The sequence below is a fragment of the Xiphophorus maculatus genome, chromosome 22, assembly GCF_002775205.1.
Source record: "Xiphophorus maculatus strain JP 163 A chromosome 22, X_maculatus-5.0-male, whole genome shotgun sequence".
Classification (NCBI taxonomy): domain Eukaryota; kingdom Metazoa; phylum Chordata; class Actinopteri; order Cyprinodontiformes; family Poeciliidae; genus Xiphophorus; species Xiphophorus maculatus.
This window is the reverse complement of record NC_036464.1, coordinates 12105244-12118008: the sequence shown is the minus strand read 5'-3', so window position 1 is coordinate 12118008 and position 12765 is coordinate 12105244. Positions and strand designations below refer to the sequence as shown.

General features: G+C 37.1%; 2 protein-coding genes across 2 annotated transcripts; one reads left to right on the top strand and one right to left on the bottom strand.

Moving 5' to 3' along the window:
- Positions 1–465: 465 nt before the first annotated feature.
- Positions 466–3677, top strand: bag2 (BCL2 associated athanogene 2). Its single transcript, XM_005807621.3, has 3 exons — positions 466–783; positions 1038–1147; positions 2511–3677. Exons 1-3 carry the CDS (start codon positions 662–664, stop codon positions 2903–2905), a joined length of 627 nt encoding a protein of 208 aa, XP_005807678.1. The 5' UTR covers positions 466–661; the 3' UTR covers positions 2906–3677.
- Positions 3678–3848: 171 nt separating this feature from the next.
- Positions 3849–12041, bottom strand: rab23 (RAB23, member RAS oncogene family). The gene is made up of 7 exons (XM_005807622.2): positions 11656–12041; positions 7875–8090; positions 7636–7721; positions 6463–6619; positions 6263–6345; positions 6088–6180; positions 3849–5998 (listed from the first exon to the last, which is right to left on the bottom strand). The coding sequence occupies exons 2-7, from the start codon at positions 8027–8029 to the stop codon at positions 5865–5867; spliced, it is 708 nt and encodes a 235-aa protein (XP_005807679.1). The 5' UTR covers positions 8030–8090; positions 11656–12041; the 3' UTR covers positions 3849–5864.
- Between the last annotated feature and the right edge of the window lie 724 nt (positions 12042–12765).

Here is a 12765-nt window from a genome sequence, read left to right as displayed (position 1 = left end):
AACTACTTTTGCTGAATTATGAATTTCTTTATCAAGGCTAAAAAAAGCAGTCATTTAGAGCAGGCTGTCTTTGACTAATACTGTATCCGACTATCATTAAGTGTAGACTGTCACTGTTTTCTCTTAGTTTGTCACAACATTGTGTTTCATTTTCCCCCTAATCATGTAAAAACTTTTTGCTGTACAAATAAAATTGCCTTTCTTTTTGCAAAGCTAACAGATACTGTAGGATTCTGTGAAGAATTATCAAAATATTTTACTACAGCCATTTAAAAGTTTGTAATAAAAGTTGAAGACTTTGTTCCTCACTCGGTTTCATAACATCCAAGTACAACGAACACTTAAAGGCTCCCTTTACAAAACAAATGTAAATATCCTAAAGCAGATTGTATTTGTGGACCAGGTGACCGTTCCCGAGGCCCCTCTGGGGGTCCACGGCCCACACATTTAGGAACCGCAGCTCTGGTCTTCTCGGGAAGCTTCGACAAGCGAGTGAAGGAAGTTGCGCCCATGTTTGGAAATGTTCCCCCGAGGCGCCGCTTCAGCCCGAAGAATAACGATTAGCTGGAGAACAGCGAGTGCTGGACGCACATCACATTAGCGCTCCCGGACGGAAGATTTTAATACAGCACAGCGGACAATTATCATCATCAATATTATCATGGCACAGGCAAAAATACACGCAAAAATGAACGAATCTGCCTGCAGCAAATTCAGCAGGACGCTGTCTATGGCAGATCGCTCCGGGCGACTCCTGGAAAGTTTGGATCAGCTGGAAATGAGGTACAGTGGAGTAAAACAGGCCAGACCATGTGCGCTACGTCAGCTCGGTCCGATGTTCCGTTTGTGTACCGTAATGTCTGACCACCTAAATCTCTACGGTTACAGTTTTACTTTATAATCACGATCCCAAATATAAGAGAATAACGTCTGAACCATGTCGAGTGGGAACCCAAGAAGAGCTCTTTCACTGTAAATTGTTGTGGTTTAACTTGCTTGACATTGGCAACAATGCGCTTGTTTGTGCCTTTTATCAGGGTGGAGGCTTTACGCGACGCCGCATCAGCCATGGAGCAGGAAAGGGAGAGCATCCTGGAAATGATTCAGTCCGTGCAGAACAGTCAGGAAATGCGAAACATCTGTCCGGGTGAGGCTGCTAATTCTTGCAACTTACATAAGGGCAAAAAGTAATGCAACACAACATAAATATCCGAGAGCGGAACTGGGCTTGCGCTTTGAAATCTGGTGTTTTTCAGTTGCTTTGTTCTTTCTGTAACATTGTGATCCAATGAGGTTATTCATGCACGGGTGATCGTGACGATGAGCAAGCTATAGATGAACACGAAGCAACTAGTCCTCCACCCACAGTGACTTTACACTAAGCCTCGGCTGTTTTACATCCAGATAATTTCGTCACCATTTAAAGATACAAGAGCATCTCAATTAGAATCTCAGCAAGTAGTTTAGAGATTTCAGTGAATGAAAGACGAACTCGTGGTTCTCACTGGCTTATATTTAATGAAACGCAAAACTCTATTCCTCAGAAATATAGAATATCACACAGTCAAGATTCAGAATATAGAAATGTCCATGTGCCGCACAGTATCTGCACTCAGTGCTTAAACAGGGTGCATTTTATATGACTTACTGTATTAATGAGGTGTGACAAGTGACCCTCTGAAGGCCCAGTTTGCTTCAATAGTGTCCCTCATCTCAACAGCATTTTTCAGGGCTGGTGTTCCTCTTATTCCTCTTGACAGTTCTCTATGGGATTTAGGTCAGGCCAATTTGGTGTCCAATAAAGCATAATGATAACAGGGCCATTAAAGCAGAAATTGACACTTTTTGCAAGGAGGCTCAGCAGGTACTCGCTGGAAAATGAAATCAGCATGTCTGTTAAGCTTGTCGGCAGAGAGAAGCAGGGAGTGCTCCACAATGTTGCCCTAGATGTCTTTGTGACTTTGGACTTGATGAAACGCAGCGAACCAACAGCAGTTGACATGGCTCCCGAAATCATAATAGTGGAAACTTCACACTGTAACTTAGCCTGGATTCTGTGCCTCTCAGATTCGTCCTCCAGACTGTGGAGACTCTCATCACAAGACGCAGAAGAATTTAACATTAGCTGGTTTAAGTGTACTATATAAGTACATTTGATCAAAGTGTGACAGATTCTGATATGTTCAAGTCGCCTTTGGTTTGTGAGGGGTTCAGCCATCCAATTTTGACTCCAGTGACCAAGTCATGACAGGACAGGTACTGCAATGAATGGCTTGCGTAGATGAGGAAGGATGGTACAAATGTCTTCATATTCTTGATTCAATGTTCTCCAATTGATTGAATTCTGTGCATATTATCCATTTGTAAAATGAGAAAATGTCAGATTTTGTTGTCTCTACGACCAAGTATCAAGTAATATTTGACAAAAGTCAAATTTTAAAATATGTTTAACTGTTGGTTTAGCGGTTTTAAAATGCTTGATGTTTTTAATGATTCCTTATATTTTCAAGGTGAGAGAGAAGAGTTGAATTTAACTGCAAACCGTCTGATGGGCCGAACCCTGTCTGTGGAGATCTCTATTGGCACAATCAGGAACCTCCAGCAGGAGGAGGCGCTGCAGAAGGCCACGTCTATAATAGATGAAATAGTGAAAAAGTTACTGAGTGACATGGAAGGTGCTCGGCAGCAGCTGCTGGCTCTGCACGCGGCCTGCGTGACCGAAGCACCGCCTGTCCCCATTGACCAGAAGTTTCAGGCTATAGTGATCAGCTGCGCTCTGGAGGACCAGAAGAAGATCAAGACAAGGCTGGAGACTCTGGTGAGGAACACTGAAAACGCTGAGAAGAACATCAAGATTATGGATCACCAAAAACTCGAGGACACAAAAGCCAATGGAGGTCACTAAGGCTCCTGAGCAACATCTAAAACTCGTGTTGAATTCCACTAACCTCACACAAAATTGATGAAAACTTTTATGTGTTTACTTAATTTCAGGAGTTATGCTGCAGCAAAGCAAATCTTTGTGGGAAAAGTACAGTGATTCATTGCCTTGCAAATGTAGCCACACCCCTGAACTTCCTGTTTACTGTATTACCTCATACAGCAGTGTATTTCATTGGGAGTCTTGTGATAGATTAACACATAGTAAGATTCTTTTATTTCAAACAAAACATTTGAAAAAACATGTATCAATTTGCTTCCACTTCACAATTATGCACCACTTTGATCGGTTTCATTAAAATACATTAAAGTTATTAGTTCTTCTGAAACAGAATACTATATAATATTGAGTTTGGGAGGAATAAATACATGTGCAAGGCACTGAATCAAACCCTAAAGACAGAAGAAATGCAGTTACCTATATAGTATTGTTTATACTAACTGTATGCATGTTCATCAAGTCAGGAGTTGTTTACCAAATGATATTTGATCATGCAACAATGTGAGAATAATTGAAAAGTATATTCCACAGTAAGATGCTCATTAAAATTGGATAAATTATGTGTAGAATCCAAATGCCAAAAGCAAGCTTGATAAATTATGAAAATATTATTCTATAACTGGATTATTCCAGTTGACAATCATTCAATAGAGTGTCTTCTACTCTAATTTTTAAACCTCAGCTTTAGGTAGAGAAGGATTATGGATATGCTATGCACTACCTCCTTGTGTGAAGGCAGCAAGTCACATATGCTGTGCATTTTAATTGATGTTTTCATAAAGCAGCCAGTTTTTAATGAAAACAACCCAATAAAAACATTACAAAAACAATAGTAATCTGAATTAATATTCTTCTGTTTTAAAGAATGGGGTGAAGAAGAAGAGAAAAAAAAACACCAACACATGAATGAAAATAAAAAACTTTTTAGTTGTCAATTTTCCAACAAACACTTTCCAAAAACATAACATCTGGTGGCACGTCTGAGTGCCATACCTTACCCTCCAACACACTGGTACATGTCAGTTTGTTTAAATGTGTCAATTTGGTTTACGAAGGTCGATGTGAGAGAAAAGCAGAATACAAGTAAAGCAGAGATATTATTCCACCTGAGTAACAATACATATGAATAGTAATTATTAACGTTTTGTTTTAAGACTTAATTTCATCTAAATGATAAAGTGCACAAAAATCATTCAGTCATGATGTTACTGATAAAGTAAACAATGTCCAAACAGAAAAACAACAACAACAACCACCTGAGTATTGGTGGTTAAAAAAACAGTTTAAAGAGTATTATTTTTCTTTACAGGTTTACTGTGTAGGCAGTTTCACACAAGTGGTAAGAGATGGGATTAAAATGCTTACTAGTTGTTAATGTAAACATTGTGGAACATTCACCGATGTGAAAGAAGGCTTGCATGCATTTTATATATATATATATATATAAAGTACACTTCACATGGAGCCAATGTGGAAAATTTAAAAAACTTGAATCTTTCAGGACATTTTCAGTACCATGAAATGACTGTGGAACACATTTAAGCACCTTTTTGTATTTTCAGAATTCATCATAAAGATGAGGATTAAATACGTGAGAGAATTTTATTGTAAAAACTAAAAACAAAACATGCATACATTGGTATTATCATAAGACGTACAGATGTAGTTGCATGTAGAATGCAAATGTTTGCTTAGATCCTGGTTATAATACCAGATTATACCACATCATCATATATTTTTTTGTGCTTGATGAACAGGTTTGCAAAAAAGGAAAAAAAAAACCTGAAAGGCTTGATACAAAAAAAAAAAGGCATACACATAGTCTTAGGTCAATATCCTCATGTTCTTTTACTTTCAGGCAAAGACAAGAACATAATATCCTGCCCTAATGGCTGGCTTGTGACACTTTGAGAGCCATGGTTTTACATTCTGTTATAGACTTACTGCCACAGATGTCACTAAGCAGTGGGCTTTTAATCTTGTAGGCTTATGCCTGAATATCTGTAATGTTAGAATTAAAATTATTTCCTCTTGAATCTTTAGTGTCACCAATACTTAGTATTTAGAGCTAAATAAATTCAATTATTTAAAAAAAGATGTAAAAGGTAAATCCCTGCAATGAAAATATACTGTAGTGTCTCTAATTGTAATTTATATCATAGGTCTCAAAGAGTTGAGCATCATTAATTTATCATCTAAATAAATGTTACATTTACTAAAAGTGTACATAAAAGAAATAATTTTGTGTAATTCTTGATTCACAATTGTTAACTCAGAAGAGCATATTCTAAAAAATTGAGGTTCCATCCATATCACTGAAATGTGATCTTCAACAAAGACTCATTAAGAGCAAATTTGGCACATAGTAATCACTCAACACTGTTGTGCTTAATACAAAAATACAATTTACCTCTGGATCTGTCAGGGATAAACAGTAATAGTTTGAACCATATTCTGTTAATTGCTAGAAAAATATGGTACAAAATAATCTGTGTATCTTTTACAATACATGCAAATATATTGCACAGCATTCATGTTAAACCCCGCAATGAGTAGCTGTAAAAAAAATTCACATTCTGGAAGAAATGTTTCCAGAGTCCGAGTGCAACTTTTGCTTCTACACATCTGGACAAATTTCTATACGTCAAGACGTTTTGAGGGGAAAAATCCACTAACAATCAAATATGTAATTTATTAGGGACACAAAAGAAAACTGCAGCTGTTGCCATGATTTAAGGCAATCACAATGGGAGGAGCAACAGGTGCACAAAAGTTGCAAAATCAATGAAGAACTGAAAAGGGTGTTATATTGACATTCCCAGTCTTTGTGGGCTTACCTCCAGGTAATACAACAATAACTGATGTCATCTTAAACAGAAATGTAAGTCGCTGAAATTAAAAGCTAAATTGTTGGAAATGTTTTCTAGAACAGACTGCAGCCTCCAAAAGGGTTCTTACTCTTCTTGGTCCTCTGTTTATTGGGTCGTAAAGTGATGACTTCTCTGCCATTGCTGGAGCTCTGGTTGGTTACATTACTACTAGTGGTATTGAAAACACCTTTGGAAAAAAAAACAAAAAAACTATTAATAACGTACCCAAAGTAATGAAACGCAACTAAAATGTAGCATTTAAAAAAAGATGTGTACCTATTTTATTGCTCGTAGAGTGGATCACCTCTGTTTCCTCTGCTGTTTGCTGTTTGAGTCTCTGGAGATATTTCTCAGCCAAGTACTTGAAAACTGAAAGGATTAATTTAGCACATATTATTAATAGTGCATCTTCATTTGTATCTAACCAGGAGAGAGCATTGTCATTACCTACCCTCATTGACATTCAGATCCTCTTTCACAGATGCGCGATAAAATCTCAGTTTAAGTCTTTTAGCCAAAGCTTCCGCCTCTTCACTGCAAATGAATGAAAAAAAAACATCTTGATATCTCTCTAGTTACTTTCTACTTATTACCTTTTGTCTTACACATTCAACTATAAACACATTCAGTTCCACTGAATGGAGGACTTACTTTTTTATTACAGTTTCTTCCAGGAGATCGATTTTATTTTGCACCAGGACTGTGGGAATATTTCCAACCTCCGCCTCCACCTTCTCCCTCCAGTTGTCGATGGCCTGGTACGACTCGCGGTCTGTTGTAGAGAAGACTAGCACACAGGCCTGGGCACCTGCAACACAACAACATACTCAATCGGCTTTTAAGTTGTTGACGCCCTTAAAACATATACACCCAATGTCTGATTATTTTAAAAATCTAGGATGTGGCTTAAAGTTGCAGTTCAGATATGTTGGTTCCATAAGTGAGGTGACAGAACCATAAAAACCAAAACAACTGAGCAAAATGTAAAAATGCACATGTATACTCAAATTTATTCAGGTGTCTTGAAATAAAATGTGACGCAACCATTGAGAAGGAATGGTTAGTAACTAAAGTCTACCTCAAACCTTTATAAATGCAACTGTCCTATGAAAGTCTCAGAGGTTTGTGAGAGAACATTAGTGAACAAACAGCATCATGAAGGCATCAGGTGCTGCAGGAAGAAAGTTGTTGACAGGGTCAGGTTAAAAACAACATTTGAATGTCACAAAGTTCTGTTCAATCATGTAAAAGTGGGAGGAGTATGACAACTTTAAACTTAACAAGACATGGAGGTCTGCTTGAAGTGACAACGCTGTGTGTGATAGAAAATGAACACTGCACATCACCATGAACAAATAGCAGATAAAGGACATAGAATCTGGTCAGAGCTGATAGGTAAATGGACAGACCTAAATACAGTGTGACCCTGTGTTTGCACTTGATCACTTCTGATTCTTCTCCATTTTTGCCTAGCTATGGGTGTTGCTACCTTGATCTTTTTCACCTCCTCTTTTCACCGTCTGATTCTAATAATAGCTACACTAGCACTCAACCCTCGCTGCACAGGTAAGTCTGTTGTCTCACAGGTGATTCAGCAGCAGGAACAAATAGTTGAGCCTATGGCATCTTCCGTTGAAAGTGTCAAGTTTTCTAATACATATAAATGCCTCATTTGTTAGGTATTTATTTGCAAAAATTGTGGAAAAGCTTAATCTTTCCACATTACAGTTATGTGGTACTTCGTGTTGTTTTATCAAACTGTGAAAATATTCAAGGAGTAATAAAACTTCTGCATAAAACTGTAATACAGCAGGGTGATCTTACCTCTGTAGTAAGCCTTGGTAATGGCGTCAAACTCTTCCTGCCCAGCGGTGTCCCACAGCATTAGTCGAACCTCCTCACCATTTACTCTACAGAGGAACGTAATGAAAAGGGAACATCATGTAACTTTCAATTCAACACAGTGATATGTATTCACAGAAATTCATTAAATGATTTCAGACTCTCACTATGTGACTTTAAATGTAAATCATAGAAGAACACCAGGGACAAAGAATGCTTACATAATCTGTCTTTCTAGAAAGTCCACCCCGATTGTCTTTTTGTAGTCCTTTGTGAAAATGCCTTTGCAGTAACGCTGGATCATGCTGGACTTGCCAACGGCTCCGTTGCCGACCACGACCACTTTGATGGCCACCTCCATGTCCTCTTCCAACATGGTGGCTGCTTTGCTTAGTTGCACTCAGTGGTTTCAATGATATGACGCAAACATGCACCAACTGAAAGTGTAAAAAAACAACAACAAAAAAATAAATAAATAAAACAAGTTCAATTTTTTCAACATACAGGTTCTATGACAGGAGCCACATTGGAAATAATTTTGCGGTAGTGCAGTTGGTAGCCTCAGGGGTAGGGTCTTTCTGCAATTAGTTTTTAATGTTACTACTCTGGCTTCTTCCAACAGTCCAAAAACATAACTGTTCCATTAATTGGTCTCTCTAAATTGTCCTTAGTGTGTGTGAGTATGTGGTTGTTTGTCCTATGTGTCTCTGATTTGGCCTGAGATGGACCAGCAACCTATTCAGGATGCACCCCACCTCTGACCCAATGATCGCTGAAAATGGGACAAGCAGGTATAAAAAATCAGTGTTTGTAAAATACAGTTTGCAAACTATGAGTGACATGTTCTTTAAGCCGCTGACTGCAAACCAGAGCAGATAGCCTGACTAATTAACAGTTATCAACTTACTATGCTTATAGCATAAAAGCAAAATGTCAAAAAAGGATATTTTTCTGCCTTATATATGTTTACTTATCAGATGTAGACTTAGCAGATGTTTATTCTATACTTTTGCTTGATGTATGACAGTCCAAGTAACCATAATGAGCAAAATTTGAATATTCTAGCAGCAGTATAATTACTTGTTGCTTTTTTAATGTTATACTTAAATATTTTTCTATTTTTTGTCCAAAACACCATAATGTTGAGACACTGCTAGAACCTCATACCAGTCCATGCCTCGTTACTCAGTAATTGGATTGTTACATCCTGGTACAAACCCAGTAGATGGTCAGCAATCGAGTTTAAATTTAAATTTGTAATTCACATTTGAAAAAGACACATGAGGTGAGAGGAAAAATGGTCCAGTTAGATTATGAGAAAAAGTCAGCCTATTACTACACTCGCTAGCAGAATGACAGACTAAAAGCTCAAATTTAAAGCTTCTACAAAACTAAGACGCTTTTATTTTTATCCTGCTTTCTGCTCTTCTGGAAAGAAGTGTAAAATATAAAGTTGTCTGTTAATGATTTTTTTTAACAAAGAAAAAACAATCTTTATTATAACAGATAATAACAAAGTATATGGAGCCCTGCTGAGGAAAATGTAGGCTTTTAACACATGACATGACCAGTCAAGTACAGCCTATGCATAAGGAATAAGACAATATTTACAGACAAATATTATCTGAGAGAATAAGTTGTACTTGTGGTAAAACCATATATTATCCAAGATAAAAAATTTTATTAAAAAATTAATGGCAATCAGAAATCTGCAGTGTCTAAATTCTTGAAAAGGATTTCTAATTATCGGTAGCTAAAATGGCATGTTGACATAATTGGGGGGAAAAAAACAGAGCAGAAAACAGTGGCCCCACCCAAATTGGAGATTTTGTCAACGTTTATACTCCTGACCTGTGTGTGTAAGGGATAACATTATCAAGAAATATACTTACAAAAAATATATATATTGTTCTAACTAATTTCATATTCCCACACTACAGAAAGAAGCTGATAATTTGTTAATCAAAATTTTAAATATGGATAAGTTTCTAAATCTTATTGCTGAGAAAGACAATGGCACACAAGTTATTTGCATCTTATTGTTGTATATTCGACTAATTCAAAAACAAAAAGGAGTCGGATGGATTATTCAGATGAACTTTAGTGAATAAAAAAAAGGATGAACGAGTTGTACAGAGTGTAGGCATTCAGCTAACAGCTCTTTTCTAAACCAACGGTCTTAAGTTCACTTCTTCATCTAACCTCAAGTTCTTCTTCTACTAGTTCTAAAGCATCATGGGATATAGAGTCCATTCTGTTAAAGGTTCACAATAGTTAGTTTTGAACCAGATACTAACTATCAAATGCTAACTAGATTTATGAAACAACTGCAACTGAAATAGTTACTTGTATTAAATTATAATATCCCAAATAATAAGTCTTAAGCAAATCCTGCTTAAACCCAAAACAAATTCTCAACACTTATTTCCATTTGGATTTTAACAGGAGGTAAAACATTTGATAGGTAAATATAAAATAGTATACAATAAAGTATACAATAAAGAATCTTAAGATTTCTGAAATAAATAAAAAACACATTAACATATAAGCAGTATTTAAAAACTACTTTATCTATACTTATAAAAGCCAACAGCAGTGGCTTTTCATGGCCTCTCATTACCTGCATCTGATGAATTCAGCAACAACATAATCACTCACTCAGTAAACAGCTTAGACCTGTAATTCCCCATATAAAATACTAAAATAAATGTTGTAAATTCTACAGGGAATTCATCTAAAGCAGCCATCAGCATGTTTATTTTTCCATTAGTGATAAAAAGTGCAGGCTCTACATGGCAACACTGTCCCCCCCCCCACGTATATGTGTGCAGCGACAAGAGTGCAATGCTAAACAACATATTGTTGCAAAGCTGCTCTCAGTGGACACTGGCAGCCTGCTGAGTGACGAGGCCGTCCAACAGCCTCAGTGAGTTTGGTTCAGTAGGGAAAATGATTATTCATCAGCTATAATTAAGCTGCATGATGCATCAAAACATGCAGCCAAAACATAGTTAAAAATAAAGCAGGCTAATCTGATGGAGTCAGTAATTATTTTATTTTCACAATCTAACCCGGATATTTGCAATCTCATATATTAGTGTAATGTTGTTTGGACATTAGCTTAACCTACACGCATTATTTAAAACTTTAATAACTTCAAGTTATGAAATATGTCTTATACAAACTGTGTGGCAAGTAATGTCTACCTTTAGCAGTCAGGCATAACGTTTTGACCACTGACAGGAGATGTCAATAATCTCTTCATCTTGACCTCAGTTAGTTGGTGGCATATAGCAGCAAGTCAATATTGTCATCAAAGTTGATGAGTCGGAATCGATAAAAGCACAGACAATGGATGAATGTATTGAAGTGCGTTTTTCCCCTCCAAACATAATCTACACTAAAGTGAACTCAAAATGTGAACGAATCAATCAATATATCTGATAAAGAGTTCACTCGCAAGAATACTAAAAGTTCAAGCGAGTAACAGATGAAAGTGGCCGCCCCAGCAGGGAGGGTATACGGTTTTTTTAATCATTGTGTACAGCGAAGTCGGTTTACTTATCAAGCATAAAAGATATACACAGAAACAATAGCAGACACTTCATTTAAATTATACATGCGAAAGACAATACACCTCTCTGCAACGAGGAATGACATCTTCACAGATTCACCGTTACTTTTCCAGGCCTTAAGGCGACTGAAAGACAATCCTTCAAAGCAGTCAAATCTTTTTTCCCCCAATTCAGTGATATGAAACTATGCTCCTTCTCTCGGGTTTCTGCAAATATGACTATAGATGTTGTGTGGGAACATCAGGGCGTCTTAAATTTTAGTAATTCCTTACTGTTTCTTTCTTACTCCTTTTCTGGTCAAGGCAGGACCTGTTGCTTACAGGGAGGTGCAGAAAAACCGAGTAACTGCTTCTCAAAGCTAACTGACGCAGCCGCGTCAAGTCTGGATGAATGGAAAACGAGAAACTATAAGTGGGTTATTTCCTACCTGTGAGATTCAGTTATAACGTCTCCACCAGCATTAGGTCAGCTAACCGGCCAGCTAACCCACAATGACATATCCACGTCCCCGATCTGTTCCTCTTCGCAGCCAGTGGAGACGCCAGACTACGGTGCTAAGGTTACCTTGCCTAGGTTAGCCACTTTTCGGAGAAAAACCTCTGGGCGTTAACGATTTCTGTCTGACAAGAAAACAAAGCAAAATATTTCGCCTGTTATAGGGGCGAATAAAAAAATTATTTAGCATCTAAAGCTGAGTGAATTCTCACTGCATTAACTGTGTGTAAAAACATTCCTATCTTTGGTAAGCTAAAAGGTCCAGCTTGCTACGCTGGTGCTGAGAAGCTAGCGGGGGCTCGCGAATGCTTGTTGCTAAGCAGCGGCGCCAAAGAGTGCAGAAGGCATGAGAGGAAAGGAGGAATATGCGCATTGGGACCGTTTGTAGTAACAGTAACAAACTCATGACAGTTTGAAATATTTTGAAGAAGATGTCCCAATATTAATTAAATTTTGTGAGTGTGAGTGGGAATAAAAATAGCAATAGGTATTTTGTTCCATATATCACTGTAGGAGTGTGACAGGCAAACCTTTTATGGATGCAAACTCGACTAAAAACCCACCTGTTTAGAATTGTATTTGAAACGTAATCAATTACAAATTTATTGATTTTTTGATTGTTGATTCTATGTTGCATTGTGTTTCTGTGTTTGATATGATGTAAAGCACTTTGAAATGCCTTGCTGCTGACGTGTGCTATTCAAATAAAATTTGATTTGATTTGATTTTTGATTTAATTAGCATATACTAATATATGTCATTGTACAAGCTTGTTTATTTGTTCAAACATAATGAATGTAGGACTATTGCCATGGCTAGCTGTACTTAGTAAAAAGACAAAAACGAGGACGCATTCTTTTTTCAGAGTTGGCCACTGGTGGGTGTGACTGAAGAACACAAAAGAAGCAGAATCATTCACATAATTCAAGATTTTTATTATGCCGTGATCCGTTGGAAATTATTCGGCAAATAAAACAAATTGCAATAGAACAACATAAGAAGAAAATTTACTTTTCTCATTGTGGGCAAGCAATCTCCAGTT